At 46.6% G+C, this 18,655-nt stretch overlaps 1 protein-coding gene across 3 annotated transcripts in view; it reads right to left on the reverse strand.

The window, feature by feature from the left end:
• Window positions 1–430: 430 nt before the first annotated feature.
• The window catches only part of LOC138521882 (E3 ubiquitin-protein ligase TRIM39-like), a 204,988-nt gene continuing 186,763 nt past the window's right edge, over window positions 431–18,655 (reverse strand). For all 3 annotated transcript variants that reach the window (XR_011283151.1, XM_069635043.1, XM_069635044.1), the window contains one exon: window positions 431–861. Coding sequence is in view for 2 of the 3 variants with exons in the window: in XM_069635043.1 (XP_069491144.1) it covers window positions 629–861 (233 nt within the window). In the remaining variant the exon portion in view is untranslated. The remainder of the gene's footprint in view (window positions 862–18,655) is intronic.

The following is an 18,655-nucleotide window of genomic DNA, read 5'->3' on the forward strand; positions in this document are numbered from 1 at the left end:
GCCTTAAATGTTTTATACATTCCTGAAAAAAACACTGCTTCTGACAAGAAACAAACCAAAATCATGTCTGTATGGATGTTTCCGGGTTAGAGGAGTGCTGATCTCCAAGAACTAGAAATATCAATACACAGCCACAAACCCTTTCCATACTCAGAATTCTGCTCCCAACCACCTCCTCCTCTGGTGGCTTCACAAATAAAGAATGACAAAAACGGTGTAGAAAAAAAAGAGAATAACCCATGTGGAAATGACATCACAACTCAAATGTAACTATGCAACATTGAGATGACACTGCAGTGACAATACTCACTGTTTCATCAGGCTCGTCAGACATTTTAGACATTGCTTCTTTTAACCCTATTCAAAACATGTCCCTGTTGCTGCTTATAGCTTTCAATATTGTATAAAATGGATGACACCATGCAATCGCTTATGTTCAATCAAAAGAATATTTATTTATTGGGTAGTTATTGCTTTGTTTGAATTTCACATATTGGCAAACATCCAGCATAGGAAAGCAGGGTAATATTAATCATTTTTAATGAATCGTAAATACCAGGATAGAAGAGGATGAATTTGTCATCTCCAGCTTCTTTCATACTGCTCCGCAGACTTCTCTCAATTATTGTTATCCTTTATTCATTTCCCCCCAAGCATTGTCAATGAAACGGAAACTCTGGTCTCCCTGAGGAGGGAACATGTGAAGTAAATGTTTTGGAAAATTGATTTGATCAGGACGCCATGTTTTCTCTTTGATGGAGAACCTCCTCTCGCGGAATGGCAAGGCATGTTCTCCCAGAATGGGACACCCACCTCCGTCGCCATGGACACCAAGTTTACTCATCATGGACGCCTTGTACTCTGCGGAGGAATATTAAAGACAAAATGCAACCATTTTAGGATCAGTGAAGCAATGGCAGGAACACATCTTTATACTTTAACTACTTTTAGAATATTTCCATTCTAGTTCTGCATGTTAAGAAGAGCCTTGCCTTAAAAATATAAATGTATGTTTCTTGTGAATGAGGATAGTCAGTGCTCTAATACTTTGCTCATGCGCACTATGAAATTGCGTTCCAATCCATTCTGGGCAAAATGTGTTGCAAATGCATTTCCTGCAACATCAGTACACCCAAGATTTTATAAGATACCTCGATAATCACATTTTATTGGCCACCTGGATAACGGAGATGACGTCCATAGCTTCTTTGGAACGATGAACATACAGATATCCAGAGTAAGGACTGCATTATAAATCAACATGTGGAAAATTCTTGCAAGCTACTTCCCCTGGCGATTCTGCATGATAATTTGCATGGTTTTATAACATAATATGGGGACTTTAGCTAACTGTCTATTGAGACATAGACATAAAAGATATCCGTGAATATCATGTGACCTCTTCAGCATATCTGGAATCGAGCTTGCCCGCTCTAGTGTAGCGGCTCAGACATTGAGATTGACAGGAACATTTCATTTCATGAGCGTCACAGAAGTGCGCACGTTGGAATGAAGGAAAGAGAAAGAGGGCTGTGGATTGACATGAGGAACAGGGATGCAGATATCACTACTTGTAGCACGAGATGCAATGAGCACATTCACACGAGAATGTGGTGTACACTCTGTGCTTAAGCTACAAGGGTGAATTCTACAGTCTTTGGCATTTTTGAATTACAGACGTGGCCATGACCAAATTAAGAAATCTTGAAAGTTAGAATATATCAAAAAACATGTCAATGATATACATAGGTTTTCTTGAAGCTGCCGGAAGACGGTTAAGGGTACCGAAACATGTACCCGGAGTGGCATGATATACTGTGGTAGTCATTAAGGAGTTTTTTTATTTATTGAATGGGCTAAAATTAATGGATCATCAAATCAAAGATGATAAAATGAACAGCTGGATGAATAGACCGGAACATCACGCTAAGAGTGTTCACCCCCTATTCAAGGGTACTCTATGCATAACCTTGTACCCCATATGTGGATTTCTTTAGGCAAAGTGCACATAGGTGTGCCAGTCATTGCTGGGTTTGCATGGCATGCACATGTACAGGCTTTACAGCTAAACTATCCCTCCTCCCGCATCAGAGGTACGAAGGTCCAGATTTTGCGGTTAGATCGATGATTTATCCAACATTGAACAGATTGACAAAAACTCCTTTAAACAACCATAGACACTGGATACAGACTATATTAAAAACCAATGTAACCCTTCAAGTGTCCTTAGTACCTGGGTATAAAAACAAAAAGAGGGGTCTTGATTTGCTACAACATATATGGCATACATTACTTACCATAATTGTATTTCTGATGCTTATCTGCTTAGAGTCACATGCTTTGGATAGGCCGACATCTAGTGGTTAGTGTGGAGTATTGCATTACTTGTTTTCGAAGTTCGAAAAGGGACGTCGACAGGGCGCGTCTGTAATACTATCCCTAGTGTGACATACTGTATACATGGTTCTTCATGCGTCAAGGTCCTCAGATTGTTTCTGACAGGAGGGAGCATGAAATGTGTATGCGAGTACAGGAAGGTAAAGAAAGGTGTAAGATGTCTATGTTCTTTCTACTCCTAAGAGGAGAGGAAGGGTGGGCACATGTGAATCTAAGCAGAGACGCATCAGAAAGACAATTACAGGTATTTAATATTTGTCTTCTGAGGCTTGTGGATCTGCTTAGAATCACATGCGTTGCATAGACTAGTGAGCAGTACCTGGAGAAAGAGGTGGGTTTTAGGTACAGCAGCAAAATGTCAGCACCGCTTACCCCACCTGAGAATCACTCCTTGTACGAGTATCCACACAGTAATGTTGCTTGAAAGTGTGAACTGAACTCCATGTTGTTGCTTTGCAAATGCCTCTAATGGCACATTTGCAATGAAAGCCAGAGTGGCACCGGTACCTCGAGTTGAGTGTGCTCTGGGTTTAAATGGCAAACTGTTCTTGGACAGAGAGTAGCAGAATTGGTTCAATTTACAATCCATCTTGAAATCGCTGATTTAGAAACAGGATGCCCTTCTCTTCCTGCAGCTAAGGAGACAAAGAATTGATCTGTCTTCGTTAATGGCTTGGTCTCATCTAGATAGTAGATTACTGCCCTTCCCTCTCTGCCAAGTTTTTGCGGGTTTTGAAAGAACGCTGGAAGTTCTATTGACTGATTAACATGAAATTTGGAAATAAATTTAGGTGAGAATCGTGGATGTGTTCTTAACAGCACTTTGTCTTTATGAAAGAGCTTGCAGTTCCCAGACTCTTCTTATTGAAGTGATGGCTATTATAAAAGCAGTCTTATAGGTGAGGGCCTTAAGACTAGCCTTCTTCATAGGCTCAAAGGGGGGGCACATAAGCTTAGAAAGGATTACATTTAAGTCCCACCCTAGGGGCGGTGTTGAAATTGGGGGATACAGTCTTTTGAACCCCTATATGAAAGCTTTAACCACGGAAACCCTCCACCAAGATACTTTGCTGTGTGAGGTGACCTCCTGGCTGCTCCCCCCTCCTCACAGCGCCAAGATACCCTTGGGTGACCGAGCGCTTAATAAATACTATTAACATAACATAACATTAACGTATGCTGAACGCGGCTAGATGGACTTTAAGAGAGTTAAACACTAACCCTGAGTCCAATAAATACAGCAGGTAGTGGATTATATTAGAAGGTGAACAGCCAATGGGGTTGACATTACTTCTTTTGCACCATAACACAAAGTGTTTCCACTTGTTGAAATTACATTGCCTTGTGTTCGGTTTACGTGCTTCCTTGAAGATGTCCATGCATCTTTGAGGTAAGTTTAAATGTCCAAGCTCTATGACCTCAGGAGCCAAGCAGCCACATTCAGTGCTTGAGGCTGTGGATGGAGGTTTGATCCCTGACGCTGGGACAGGTTGAAAGAGATCTGCAGTTTGACTGGTGGGAGAAGGGACATTTTGAGCAGGTGTGAGAACCATGTTTGATGTGCCCACATTGGAGCTATTAGGATCATTTTGAGATGTTCCTGGTGCATCTTGTGAACTATTTTGTTGAGGGCGGGGGGAAAGCGTACACACATTTTCCAGACCAACTGATCTACAGTGCGTTCCCCTTGGACTCCGTTTGGGGAAACCTGGATGCGCAATCGTGGCATTTTGCATTCTCTTGTGTTGTGAAGAGATCTGGATGCCCCCAGTCTTTGAAGACGTTGTGTAGAACGTTTGAGTGTATCTCCCATTCATGTTCAGTGGGAAGCTACATGTTTCTGCTTAACATGTCTACTAGACAGTTGCGTTCCCCTGGAACATGTTGTAATAGGAGGAAGATGCTCTTGTTGAGTGGCCAATTCCAAATTATCTAAGCAAGTTTGGACAGACTTGGAGAGTGTGTTCCTCCCTGTTTATGTAAACCATGGCTGTTGTCCGTGAGGACCAAAACGGTCTTCCCTGACAGTTGGTGTTGAAATACCCCAAGATCGTCCCAGGGACCATTTGCTTGAAATCTATGGTTCGCCAGCCACTCTTGTATTGGACGCATGTGCAACTTTGCGTGTGGCAATAGAAAGATACAGGAAGCCATCATTACAAGAAGGCGCATTGCCTTTCGAACAGTTATCTGACGACTGGCTGTATAATGAGGACATTGAAGCAGTATGTTTTGGACCCTCTCGTTGGAGGGAAAGGTTAAGGAGTCTTCGGTTTGAATTATTGCACCCAGGAACTCTTATTTGGCTGGGGACGAGACTTGACTTCTTCTCATCGTTTGAAAACCCCAACTGAAATAGAAGGTGCATTGGGTCCCGAGTATGCTGCAGACATATCTGTGGTGTTTCTCCTGTTATGAGCCAGTCGTCTAGATAAGGGTACACTGGGATGGATTGCCTGTGTAAGTGAGCTGCCACCACTGCCAGTACTTTTGTGAATACCTGAGGTGCTGAGGCAATGCTGAAGGGTAGCACTTTGAACTGGTACTGAGTGGACCCTACCTTATGTGGTTTGACAGATCTGTTTGCTGGACGCAGGTCTAACACAGGGTGCATAGTTAAGTCCTCCTCTGGTACAAGGAAGTACACTGAATACATACTCTTGTTTACCTCGTGTAAGGGATCCAGCTCTATTGCTCCTTTTTCAAAAGAAACTATTTCTGACTGGAGTATCAACTGATGCTCTTGCGACATCTGGATCTTGGCAGATGGCAGCACGTTTTTTTCAGAAATTTTATGGAGTAGTCTTTGGACATGGTTGACAGCACCCACTGGTCTGTTGTGATTCCCTCCCATGCGTAGGCGAATTGTGAAATGCAACCCCCTACTGAGGAACCATGGGAGGGAACCTGAATGTATTTGTCATTGCTTACAAGGGGCTGAAGAGCCTCTGAGGCTGCACTTCTACCCCAGACTTCCCCCTCTTACCCCCCCCCCCCATCTATAACCCCTTTGAAAGGAGGACTGAAAGGGTGTGGTCTGTGCCTAAGATGAGTACCACGGGGAAAATGTAGATCCATGCCCAAAATGTGATTGCGATGTTCTTGGATACGGAATCTAATTGTTCTTGAATAATATCCCATTGGGCTCTATTGTAGCTGGCAATTACTGTTGTGTTGTTGGCTATTCTAGTTTGGTATCCCGCCGAGGGTGCAATCTTTTTATCTAAAGCATAGAGCTATATCCGGGGGAGCTTCTGCTGTTGACAACGGGCATCAGCTCTCTCCATTTTGGTGACAACCATGGAATCAACCATGGAATCTAGTTTTAAATGCCCCCTAATTCACAATGTCTGAAGGTGGTGGTTTAAAGCTTTTTTCAATTCTAGGATGGACAGCTCTAGTGAGTGGGTGAGTTCTTAAAGATGGTAAAACCTGTTTTTTTATTGATTGTAATAAAGGGTTATATTGCCCCACAGACTCTTCATCTACGCATCTTCTTCAAATGTGTGCGTTTGAATTTTAAAGTGGTCTGCGGCTTTTTAAGCAGATCATTGAGTAAGGTTTGGTCATCTATGGGTGAGTTTGCAACGGGTTCATCTGGGACATCGGGTGATTACAGTAAGTAATCATCTGGGTCATTGTACATTGATCCTCAATGAAAACATCACCATCAATATTATTGACACTATGTGAATGTGTTTGTGACACTCTCTACCCTGGGTGTTTTTACTGGGGTTCTCTCGCTCTCATGGAAACATACATTTCTTTGATGGGGTGTTTTTCAAGAAAGTCAACAAAGGAAGACCCCTTGTCCATGGTTTCTTCAAAATGTTGTTTGGTCCATGTGCCTGTTTTGGGGGTTTTATGTAAAGGAAACACTATTGCCTCTGCATTAACATTGTGGGAATCCTCATGTAAAGCATCAGATAGGCCTGATGAAGCCTTGTATTGTGTGGTCTTCGAAACGCTTTCTGTTGGTTTCAACAGTGGTTTTGGTGTACCGACAATGGTTTCAGTGCCTGCTTCGGTGCGAGCATATGTCAAACCGTGATAGTTCAGGGTTTTAGGCACGGTAACCGTTATTGCCCGGCGTCTGTTTATTCTTCGAGTCATGCGCCCAACCTGAGGGTCTAGGTGCAGCGTACGTCTGACGCATCGAGTCGGTAGCACTGGAAATGCTGTCTGGTACCGGGGGGTCAACCTTTGACGGTTTTTTTGAGGTGTGGCTGGGGGTTGTGTGTTTAACGTGCTTGTGTGTACCCCGTGTTTGTGTCTGAGTGCTTTTGTCACCAGGTGTTGCCTCCACAGCAGAGCGCTGAGCTGGGGACGAGCATGCAGGAGTCTGCCGACTCCTACACTGTGTCTTCGGCATCACTAAAGGTGCCGTAGCTGCCTGTTCTCCCTCTGACTCCTCTGCTCTGGTGGGGCAATCTGACCAGGCCTCAGCCGGCATGCCATGCCAAAAACAAGTAATGCAATACTCTGCACTAACCACTAGATGTCAGCCTATTGCAGAGAATCCTACGGATCACCAACTAAAACCCTATATAGAGTCTTGTCCCAGGTGGCCAGGAGGGCAGCTGCTTCCCGATCCCAATCCTGGGGGTGTTTTACTGTGGGAGGATCACCTGGGTGGAGACCAGGCCTAGGGAAGTGGGGAGATTGTGCAAGGTGAGACACAGTATTTTTCCTTTGAGAGGAACATTAGTGATCCAGACAGAGGAGTAATTGGCCCATTGCCATTTTTATACATCTCAATCGTCTATTGAAGATTGTAAGGAACTCATGGTGGCAACAGTAAAGACAGACACAAGTGAATATGCTTCAAGGGTGTTTATTTTAACAGTATGCAGGTTGGAAAAATGCCTAATCTAACCTAAAGCTAAGATGGGAGCAAGCTTTGACCATCAAATTAATAATAAGGCAGTCCTTGTGCAGTATGGTCAAAACAAAAGGGCCTATACTACACAACCTATTGCCAGTCCTTGCAACTAATATAGAAAGAGTGTGGGATAAGAGCTACAATAAAGAAAAGAAGTGTTCTCAAATGATAGTCAGCATGTGCTAGCCAGGGGACACCCTTCCCCACGTTTTGAGCACAGGATAAGGTGGCACTTCTGAGCACAGCACAAACTCGAGCGTTCCCCAGCACGAGTTGACAGTTCTGCTTTCAAGCTACTTTTCCGATGGTCTATTGGCACAAAAGCCCCCTTCCTTCGAGGACCTGATGTATTGCACAAACTTAAAGTTCCTTTCAAACGATCGTTAGGGAGATAGTGGTTCACCCCGGAGTCCCCCTCTTCTGTGCGCAGATGTCTCTCAATTTTCAGCCTCCCTCAGTTGGGTTCACTGTGGCTATTGCTTTACTCATTTTCTCCTTTAATATTCTCCAGTCTTTTAGGTGACAACTTCACCTATGGATCTCCCTCGGCCGGGCTCAGATCCCTTCTTGACTGTTCGCCTCCCTCTGTTGGGACAACACTTGTTCCTGTTGTATTCACAGGCCTTAATGTCTTTTTAAACAACACTCTGTGGATATTTCATCGCCTTCCTCAGTCGGGTTCACTACGGCCAATCACACAGAGTTCCTTCCACCTTCTTTCTGCTTTGCTGGTCAAAGACTTTCGACTGTACAGAGAATTTTACAAGACCCCCGTATGACTACTTTGACCCCTCTGGTTAAATCCCCCCTAAGACCTTCTGGTATAGGTAGTTCGGGATTCACCAGTGTCTCGAGTGAGCATTCACGTGGTGCTGGACCCCTCTTGGAGCTGGTTTTCCCTTAACGTTAAATGTTCTTTGAACTTCCCTTCTTTAGCCACTTTGCAACTTTCATTCAACACAGTTCGGTTTCTTATTTGCTCTCCTCTCGACTCAACGACTGTGATGAATTGCTTGGCTTCTTTGGCATCCGGAGTAAAGGACGGTACCATGGTGGCAGGCCCCTCTCTCTGTCCTGCTTATCTGCGTAGGTAGGCTCTGTGTACTGTTGACATCTTCTGCCACACACAATAGCTAGTTTCCGCTGCATTATAGTTCTGTGGAGGGAGGTTTTGCGGGTCTGAATTGGAAAGGGCAAAGTCGCTTCTCTCCTTGTTGCCCCTTCGATGTTCGCCGCCTTTCTCCTCCTCTTGAATTACCGTGCTGCATTAGCTGTTTCATCGTGCGGTCGCCCTTGCTCGTACTCTGCTCTTGTGCTCCACATTTTATCCCTGTGGGGAAAGGAAAGGGCCATCAGGTGTGTGTGTGTGTATTTCTGGTCAATTGTCTGACTTTGCCTGACCCTTGTGTTGGGACATGTTAGATAAACGGCTCTGGTGTTAGTCCATTGTCTTTCGTAGTGTGTGAAAGAGTTTGTGTCATAAAAAGGGGGGGGGGGGCAGTGTTCCGGGACATCCTACGTGGTAGGATGGGGAAAAGTGTTGAAGGAAGGGGGATACTGCATCTCACCCATCGGTGTCCCACTGTAACGCTCACCTGATTCCCACGGAGGCGCTGATCCCGGCTGGGCTGCTATCGTTTCTTCAATTGAGAAGCGTAGAGCTCGGACGACTCTCAGGACTGGGCTTCCTCTTATCGAATGTCTGACTTGCAGGGTAGGTTTTCTGCAGGTGGAAGAAAAAGGGTTAATCACCGTTTGATGGGATTCCTTCTCCCACCAATCGCCAGTTTCTCCCACAGCCTAGTTTTCTACTTGTCTCGGCGAGCTCTCACCTTAGGCGTATAAATGCTGAGCTCTCCATCCTGCGTCTGGTGCAGGGGTGCGTGGATTCTAGTTACGTCACTGGATGAGTTCAGTGTTGAGGCTCAAGTCTTTTGCGGCCTTAGTTGTGGCACTGGTGCTGGGATGCCGAAGAGAAGGCCGCGGTTAGCTCCGTTGCAATCACGGATGGATCAGGTAAGCGGGCGCGGCTGCGAGCGAGTTGCACTTTTCTAACCTTATGTTTATTCTTTGCAGGTTTTGTCTGTGACTGGATTCCGGCATCTGGTAAGTATTGTTCTGTGTCTTTCTTCATCCACAGGTTGCTGCGCGGAAGCTGAAGATGACTCTGGACCTGGAATGCAGGAGCTGACTCGGTGAGTGTCCTGCTGCTGCTGCAGAATAACGCGAAGCACGTGTTTTCCATCGGGCGTGGTTTAAATAGCAGAGAAGTGCTTCCAGTGTGTGTTCTTCCACCGGTTCCACCCAGGTAAGAAAAGAGTTCCTGAATGGAGGGAATAGTTCCTCCCAGCCCTGATGGCTGGGGACTTCAACCAGACTGGATTGTTCTGGGTAAATATGCAGCATGGTCTGCCTCAGGTAAGTCCACCCGAGCATTATTACACTGTTTATCAATATGAGCCCGGCGCCTATGGCGCCGGGACTGAAACCCTTCATGAGCCTGGCGCCAAAGGCGCCAGGACACAGTCCAAAGGGCCCCTGTAGGGGTCTGCTGGGTCCGGAGTAGTGGAAGACGGGTCTGCTTCCGAGGGCGCTGGGCCAGTCCTGGCCCCTCGGGAGTAGCGCCCATGACAGCACCCCCCCCTCAAGGCCCCTCCCAAACTTGTCTTCCCTGGGGGTTTTGGTTTATCGGGAAAGGTTCGGTGAAATTTCTGGACTAGACGAGGAGCATGGACGTGGTCATAGGGTTCCCATGACCTTTCCTGAGGTTCGTAGCCTTTCCAGTCGATTAGGTAGAATAGCTTCGATCTGATGATTTTAGAGTCCAAAATGTCTTTTACTTCAAATTCGGGCTCCCCATTCACTTGAATGGGCTCTGGAGGATTGGTCAATCTGGTTCCAGGTTGCATGGGTTTCAAAAGAGATACGTGAAATACAGGATGTATTCTCATATGGGTTGGCAATTCTAATTTAACGGCCACTGGATTAATTATGCCCATAATTGGATATGGTCCCAGGTATTTGGGGTTGAAGGTGCGAGGCCCTTTAAGCGATAAATGTTTGGTGGACAGCCAGACTTGATCCCCAACCTGGTATTGAGGGGCATTGCTTCGGTGTTGATCTGCTCCTTTTTTGTACCTCTCTTTAGCTTGTTGTAGATGTGCAGTCGCTTCCTTAAAAGCTTGGGTAATAACGGTGTGCAATTGATCCACGGCGGGTGTTCCAAGATCTTGAGGTGGATCAAGGTTGGAGGTTCGAGGATGAATCCCATACAAGATGTAGAAGGGACTCTTCCCGGTACCCGAATGAACTGAATTGTTGTAAGCATATTCAGCTATCCAAAGGATGTCCTTCCAGTTACTCTCCGACTGTTGTAGCATGCATCGTAAATATTGCTCGAGAGTCTGGTTTGTTCTCTCGGTTTGCCCGTCGGTCTGGGGATGATGGCTGGTCGAAAGTCTTACATCGATTTGAGCTAATCGACAACAGCTACGCCAAAAGTGGGAAATAAACTGGCTCCCCCTATCTGAGATTAGTACTGACGGGAAGCCGTGTAGCCGGACGATGTTTTCAAGAAATACTTTGGCTAGGACTGATGCTGAAGGTAAGCCTTTTAGCGGAATGAAGTGGGCCATTTTAGAAAACAGGTCCACAATAACAAGAATGGTGTTGTACCCGGAACAGGAGGGTAAGTCTGTGATGAAGTCCATGGAAAGGGTATGCCAGGGACACGGTGGGATGTCTAATGGTTGCAGAAGACCAGCCGGCCACTTCTTCTGACCCTTGTTTTGAGCACACACCGCAGGACATCACAAATTCCTTTATGTTTTTTCTCCACGAAGGCCACCAGAAGTGTCTCTTCACCTTTTCTTGGGTTTTGGCAATGCCAGGGTGACCCTCAATTAATGAATCATGATAGCAGGAGATTACCTTTCTTTGTAAATCGGCGTGTGGTAGGAACAATCTTCCTTGGAAATAAGGCAAGTCATTGCTTACGGTGAAATCTTTTCCTTTTTGTAACCAGTTCAGTAAGTCTGGTGAGGTTACAAGTTGTTTAGTTTTTTCTTCAATATCCTCAATGGATTGTGAAGAAATCAGACCCACGATCCTTTGTTCAGGAATTATTGGTACAGGTTCTGGATTGGCAACGTTATCTCCCATTCCAATTCGGGAAAGAGCATCCGCTTTGCCGTTCTTGTTGCCGGGGCGATAAGTGATCACAAAGTCAAATTCAGCAAAGAATAGAGCCCAGCGAAGCTGTCTGGAGGATTGAGCCTTGGCGGTTTTCAGATACTGCAGATTTCGATGATCGGTGATCACTGTGACGGTGTGTCTGGCCCCGAGGAGATAATGCCGCCATGCCTTAAAGGCTGATTTACTCGCTAGAAGCTCTTTGTCTGTGATGGTGTAGTTGATCTCAGGCGCCGAGAACTTCCGAGACCAGAATGCCACAGGATGCAGTTGGTTAGTCTCTGGATCTCTTTGTGATAGGACTGCTCCCATTGCTAAGCTGGAGGCGTCGGTTTCAACGATGTAAGGGAGGTCCGGGCGTGGGTGTTTCAGTATTGGCGCCGAGGTGAATTTAGCCTTTAGCTCTTGGAAGGCTTGTTCTGCTTCTGCGGACCATTCAAAGCGTTTATTTTTTCTTAAGAGGGCGGTGATGGGTTGTACCACTCGTGAAAACTCTGGAATAAATCTACGGTAAAAATTGGCAAAGCCTAGCATGCTTTGAACGCCTTTCACGGAAGTAGGAGACGGCCATTTGAGGATAGCGTCTACTTTTCTCAAGTCCATGTGGACTCCTTTGAGTGTCAGAATAAATCCCAAAAATTCGACCTCAGTGACATGAAAAACACATTTTTCGAGCTTGGCAAAAAGTTTATGTTGGCGAAGTTTTTCAAGGACCGCCCTAACATGATTTCGATGGTCAGCTTCTGAAGAGGAGTACACAAGAATGTCATCTATGTAGACGACAACGCAGACATCAATGAGCTCTCTGAGGACATCATTCATAAAATATTGGAAGGCGGCCGGTGCATTGCATAGTCCAAAGCGCATCACTTGGTATTCAAATAGCCCATACTTCGTGCGAAAGGCCGTCTTCCATTCATCTCCTTCCTTGACCCGTACCAAGTGATAAGCTCCCCGGAAATCAAGCTTAGTATAAATACAGGCGTTTTTTACCTGGTCAAGGAGTTCCGGGATCAGAGGTAAGGGGTACCGTTTTTTTACTGTTATCTGGTTCAGAGCACGATAATCTATACAGGTTCTGAGGTCACCTTCTTTTTTTGGTACAAAGAACAAAGCCGAGGATGCAGGGGACTTCGACGGACGGATAAAGCCATTGGCCAGGTACTGGTCTAAATACTGTCGCAGATGAAGGTTCTCAGGCTCGGTAAGGGCGTAAATCCTACTGCAAGGGGGAGTTGCACCGTGTAGCAAATCTATCTGACAATCGTATGATCTGTGGGGTGGCAAGGTGTTAGCCTGTTCCTTTTGAAAAACATCTTGGAACTCTCGATACTCTAGAGGTAATTGTGGACCGTCAGCCGTTACGGACGCTAGGCCAATGTTGGGTCGTGGATAACAAGTTGGTGTGCACTCTGGGAACTTTATCGTCTTTGCTCGCCAATCAATCTGAGGATTGTGTTTCTCCAACCAAGGAATCCCTAGAATTACTTGGAATTGAGGAGCCTTGATCACGTCGAACACAATTACCTCCTGATGCCCGTCTTGGCCTAGTATCGTCACTTCAGTAGTGGTATGGGTCACTGGTCCGGAGGCGATTTCCGTCCCATCCACCATGGTAATGACGTCTTTAACCACCCTTGGACAAAGAGGTAAGTTCATCCTGGAAGCCAATTCGCGGTCCACATAATTTCCAACTGCTCCGCTATCAATGTATGCCTTAATTGCATGCAAACGATCCGGTTGCTCTGGGTTTACGAGGACCATTGGCATTATGAAGTGCGAGGTCAAAGAACTGGTTTTTACGCTCGGCAAGCGGACCTCTACACTTGTCGGGCGAGGTCGTTTCCCGGCTCAGGCTTTTCAGAACTCTTATCAGAAGCTCCCACTGTCTTCTTAGGTGGTTTCACCGGGCAATCTCGAAGAAAATGTCTTGAATTTCCACAATAGAGACATAGTTGCATTTGTCGTCTCCTGTCGCTTTCTTTCTGGGTTAGGGGACCCTTTACAACCCCAATTTGCATAGGTTCGACGGCTTCAACTCCTTTGGTGCGACTTTGAGGCTTAGGGAACACTCGTGTTTCAAACCTGGATCGATCCGCCTTTCTGTTTTGTAGTCTGTGATCCAATTGGACCACCAAATCAATGTACTCTGAACAATCCTGAGGAGGATTCACTACCTGGGCAAGGACGTCTTTGAGTTCGCCACGCAAACCCCTGTGAAAAAGCGTGATTCTTTTGTCCTCAGGCCATCTGGTTTCCACGATTAGCCTATTGAATGATGCAATGTAGGCCAAAAGATCTTGATTGCCCTGTCGTAGGGAAAGGAGTTCGTTGTCCAGGGCCTGCCCCTGGGAATGCCTTGCAAAAAGTCTTTCCATATTTGCCTGGAAAGTCGGGAAATCACGAAGGATCGGGTCATCCTGTGTAACCAGAGGTATCGACCAATCAGCGGCACTGCCGCTAAGATACGAAAGCACAAAGGCTACCTTAGTCTGGTCAGTTGGAAAGGCTGCAGGTCTACAAAGAAAGTGCAATCGGCATTGATTTATAAACACCGCAAACCTTTTAGGGTCACCAGTGAAGCGTTCAGGCGGTGCCAATGGCACATTTCCGGGTAGGTTGATTTGAACAGGATTGGCTGAAGCCGCTGGGATATAGCTCCCTCCTGAATTAGGTAGCGGGGTTTGCCCCGCTTGTGTTTGTAATAACTGTCTGGCGAGATCATCAGTTCGTTCTTTTGATATTATCAATTCCCTCCTAAGGGCATTCGTTTCCTGGCGGGCAGCATGAACTTCAGCTCTTAATTCCCCTAATAACTGGGCCAGTTGGTCTGTGTCGGAAGTTTCCATAGCGCCTGGGTAGGAGGTTATTGGTGGGCTTCGCATTCTGTAACGCTCACCTGATTCCCACGGAGGCGCTGATCCCGGCTGGGCTGCTATCGTTTCTTCAATTGAGAAGCGTAGAGCTCGGACGACTCTCAGGACTGGGCTTCCTCTTATCGAATGTCTGACTTGCAGGGTAAGTTTTCTGCAGGTGGAAGAAAAAAAGGGTTAATCACCGTTTGATGGGATTCCTTCTCCCACCAATCGCCAGTTTCTCCCACAGCCTAGCTTTCTACTTGTCTCGGCGAGCTCCCACCTTAGGCGTATAAATGCTGAGCTCTCCATCCTGCGTCTGGTGCAGGGGTGCGTGGATTCCAGTTACGCCACTGGATGAGTTCAGTGTTGAGGCTGAAGTCTTTTGCGGCCTTAGTTGTGGCACTGGTGCTGGGATGCCGAAGAGCGATGCCGCCGTTACTGCACGAGCGGATGCCTGTAAGTATACTGTAGTCTTTAGGCTTTAAAAGATGGGCACCTCAATAATGTCCCTTTTCCTTTGTTTCAGGCCTCGGGATGCTATGGGCGTAGTTTTCCGTTGCCACTGCACGTGCCGATGCACGTAAGTATAATGATCGTTGGCCGCTTTTAATGGCACCTCAAATAATGTCTTTTTCCTGTTTTTCAGGTGCCGGGATGCTGAGGTTGATGCGGCCGCTACTGCGCGTGCAAAAACTGGTAAATTAAGATGAATGCGACTGCCTTCACCCGAACCCCTTTTTAATTATGTCCTTTGCCTTTCAGGTGCAGAGAAGCTGCCGAAGAGAAGGCCGTGGTTAGCTCCGTTGCAATCACGGATGGATCAGGTAAGCGGGCGTGGCTGCGAGCGAGTTGCACTTTTCTAACCTTATGTTTATTCTTTGCAGGTTTTGCCGGTGACTGGATTCCGGGATCTGGTAAGTATTGTTCTGTGTCTTTCTTCATCCACAGGTTGCTGCGCGGAAGCTGAAGATGACTCTGGACCTGGAATGCAGGAGCCGACTCGGTGAGCGTCCTGCTGCAGAGTAACGCGAAGCACGTGTTTTCCATCGGGCGTGGTTTAAATAGCAGAGAAGTGCTTCCAGTGTGTGTTCTTCAACCGGTTCCACCCAGGTAAGAAAAGAGTTCCTGAATGGAGGGAATAGTTCCTCCCAGCCCTGATGGCTGGGGACTTCAACCAGACTGGATTGTTCTGGGTAAATATGCAGCATGGTCTGCCTCAGGTAAGTCCACCCAAGCATTATTACACTGTTTATCAATATGAGCCCGGCGCCTAAGCGCCGGGACTGAAACCCTTCATGAGCCTGGCGCCAAAGGCGCCAGGACACGGTGCAAAGGGCCCCTGTAGGGGTCTGCTGGGTCCGGAGTAGTGGAAGACGGGTCTGCTTCCGAGGGCGCTGGGCCAGTCCTGGCCCCTCGGGAGTAGCGCCCATGACACCCACTCCCCGAGGACCCCCCATCCATGCGATCCTCCGTCACTGGTCCACCCCCAGGAACTGGATCCAATAGCGATGGCCATGTCGTGGCCACCTGGAGGACAGATCCCAGGGACTAGCTAGGGAGACACCTTCAGGTTTCTCACAGGATGAAAAGGTAAAATCTGAAGGAGTAATTCCACTTCGTGTTGAACCCAAGCCCATCTGAGGGGCATAAAAGGCTGCAGCTTTTCTGCCCCTTCTGTCCCCCAAAGGACTAAATCCCATAATTCTTCTCTTCATAATATCTGGGGAAGAAAGTCCATTTAAATCCATGTGAAGAATTATAGAAATTGAATTTTCTAAAAATAAACTAGAAGTCCCAGAATCCCCCAGGGACTGAGAAGAAGAGTGCTGAAGAGGCAGGCAGGAGTCCAGGTCAGGCAGGCAAGCCTAATGGTTCTAAACAAGATTAGGGAATTATTCTTGAGGGCCTATACCTGAAACCAATTAGCCCATCTGAGGGGCATGAAAGGCTGCAGCAGGGAGGACCAGTAGAAAGAAGCTGGGGCAGGAGCTGGAAGGTCGGCAGTAGCAGAAGTAGAAGTAGAAGAAGCGGAGCATGCAGTCAGCAGTTCACAAGGAAGTGTGACCACAACATGGATGCTGGACTAGAGAGGAGGCAGATTTCACCTGCAGAGTTGGTCCTGTGCTTGCAGACCTTGTATAGCTCTGATAACACTGGAAGGGAGTGCAAGCAAATGGCAGTCTTTCCAGGTGCGTCTTATTGCTGTGAATGCAGAGCTGAAGTTGCCGTGGTTCCCAAGGCCCATGTGCCTAAGCAAGCCGAGGGAAACTGATGCGTAGGAGTCTCTCCATTGATGAGGCCGGATCGGAGACACCCGTGCAGCAGAGGGGTGTGGATCCCGAGAGAGCCCGCAGAAGTAGCAGGAGAAGAAGCAAAGTCGGGAAGCAGCAGCAGCCAGCAATCGTATTTAGGAGTCTGAAAGAGAAGCTCCATACTTCCAAACAGAAGAATTTCCTTGCCAGTAACTGCAACCAGCTTTAATTGTGCTTGTGCTGTCATCTAAGTGAGTGAATGTTAACCACATAAGTGGGAAGTCTTTTCTTAAGGGGAAAGCCACATGCGCTGATATAGAAAGATTGCTTATAGTGACAGCCTTTCTTTCCCTAAAATCAGTATTACTTTGTTGCTGGGCGGTCGCGTGTGTCCAGTTAATACGCAGAACGTCATTGGCAGCCTGACTCAAATAAAACAGACTTTCCTAAAGTGTTGCAAACAACATTTTCAAAGCCCGCACATGAGACAATGTTTCCAATACCTTGGAGACTGAGTGCTGACCGAAAGATGGGAACGAGTCTCCCCTTTAAAGTGGCAGTTCGAGAGGGAAATTAAATGGTGTGTGCCTTATTTCATTTTTAGATGAACATATATATCATGCAACACATTAAAAGCTGAAGTAGCAGTTGTAGAAAAAGTTGAGACTGAAGCCAGAGCAAGTATTACCCAAGCCTATAGAGCGAACTCTATGGAAGTAAAAACCTTCTCTCCAAAGAATGATACACCACTGTTCTGCCCTAAACATTGTGCTCCTCTCTTTTATTTGTTTATTAGATAATGTGGTGCACGAGGTTAGGGCAAATTCAGCCTCTCTGAATGAAATTCGTACTCTTCTATTGGCTTCAAGAATACAGGCTTTCGAATCCCCGAACGACTTGTCCTCGGGCTGCGGTGCTAAGGAGGTGGCCCAGGTGCCAATCCTTTCACCCAATTCCCCTCAAAGGAGCTCTAAATCGTCCCATCCTGGTGACAAAGCCTCCATTATCATCATGGATAGTGAACCAACCACCTCGGCAAAACACCGGTTTTCGAGCAACAAGAAAAAACAAAAATCATCAAGGGGTCCACCCGCCATAGGAACCAAGGGTTGAGGAAATGCCAGAGAACCCTATTTTGGGATGAGAGTTTCCATTCTGGATATGGCAATTTCCAGAAACAGACAGCGCTCGACTTCTAAAAAAGGTGTTACTCGGTCGCGTCCTAAATCCTTAGTCCGGGAATGTGGAAAAACGAAACCAGTGACCAAATTGATTCCTACCAACGTAGTGGAAAATGGACCATCTGTAATACACAACGGCACGGTCCGGTAGCCAGGACCGAGGGAAAAACGGAAGGGAACTTTCGGAAATGCTCCTCAATTAGAGCGAAGGCAAGAGACCACTATGCCTATCGGGGGTATCTTGAAATCCTCAACAAATCCAGGTGGGCGCTCTCATTCCATCCTTTGTGCTACTGCTAACTGCAATGAGAAAGAAGGACCCGTGAGACTTTCAGAGGCTTATAAATCTACATCTCATCCAAACACTGCAGCATCCGCTTTTAAGGATGATGCTTCTTCTGCAATATTCAGAACTGGTCAATCCCCAACTCACTGGGGTTCACTGGGGCGGTATGAGAACTTGAAAACTAGGCAAACTGATCCTGGTAAAGTTGATTTCTCAGCCAGCCCCCAGACTCTGCGGTACTTGGATTCAGTTCTCGGGATGACTTGTCTATTCCATTAAGTAGAAAGGCTGCTGTCGCTCCTCTCTTCTATTGCGGAATTGTCGTCGATATTATCGTCAGATATTACATTTATTCATCTTTTTGACAGAAGTCAATTGGGTAGATGTGAGGTTTACTTCCATTCGAAGTTGATAGAAACCCTGGTATTCCAACATCAGGAGGACTTTTTGCTTAATGGATTTCATTGCTACTATAAACAACAGCGTGGCTATTCTGGAGGGCGTACACAAACACAATCTGTCGATAAAATGTCACTTTGAATATGATAGTCAGTGGCGCTCGCATAGACCCTGGCCTGGCGCTGGTTGGGGATGGCTTGCAGACACCT

The sequence above is a fragment of the Ambystoma mexicanum genome, chromosome 13 (genome assembly GCF_040938575.1).
Source record: "Ambystoma mexicanum isolate Mex_15411 chromosome 13, UKY_AmexF1_1, whole genome shotgun sequence".
Taxonomy (NCBI): Eukaryota; Metazoa; Chordata; class Amphibia; order Caudata; family Ambystomatidae; genus Ambystoma; species Ambystoma mexicanum.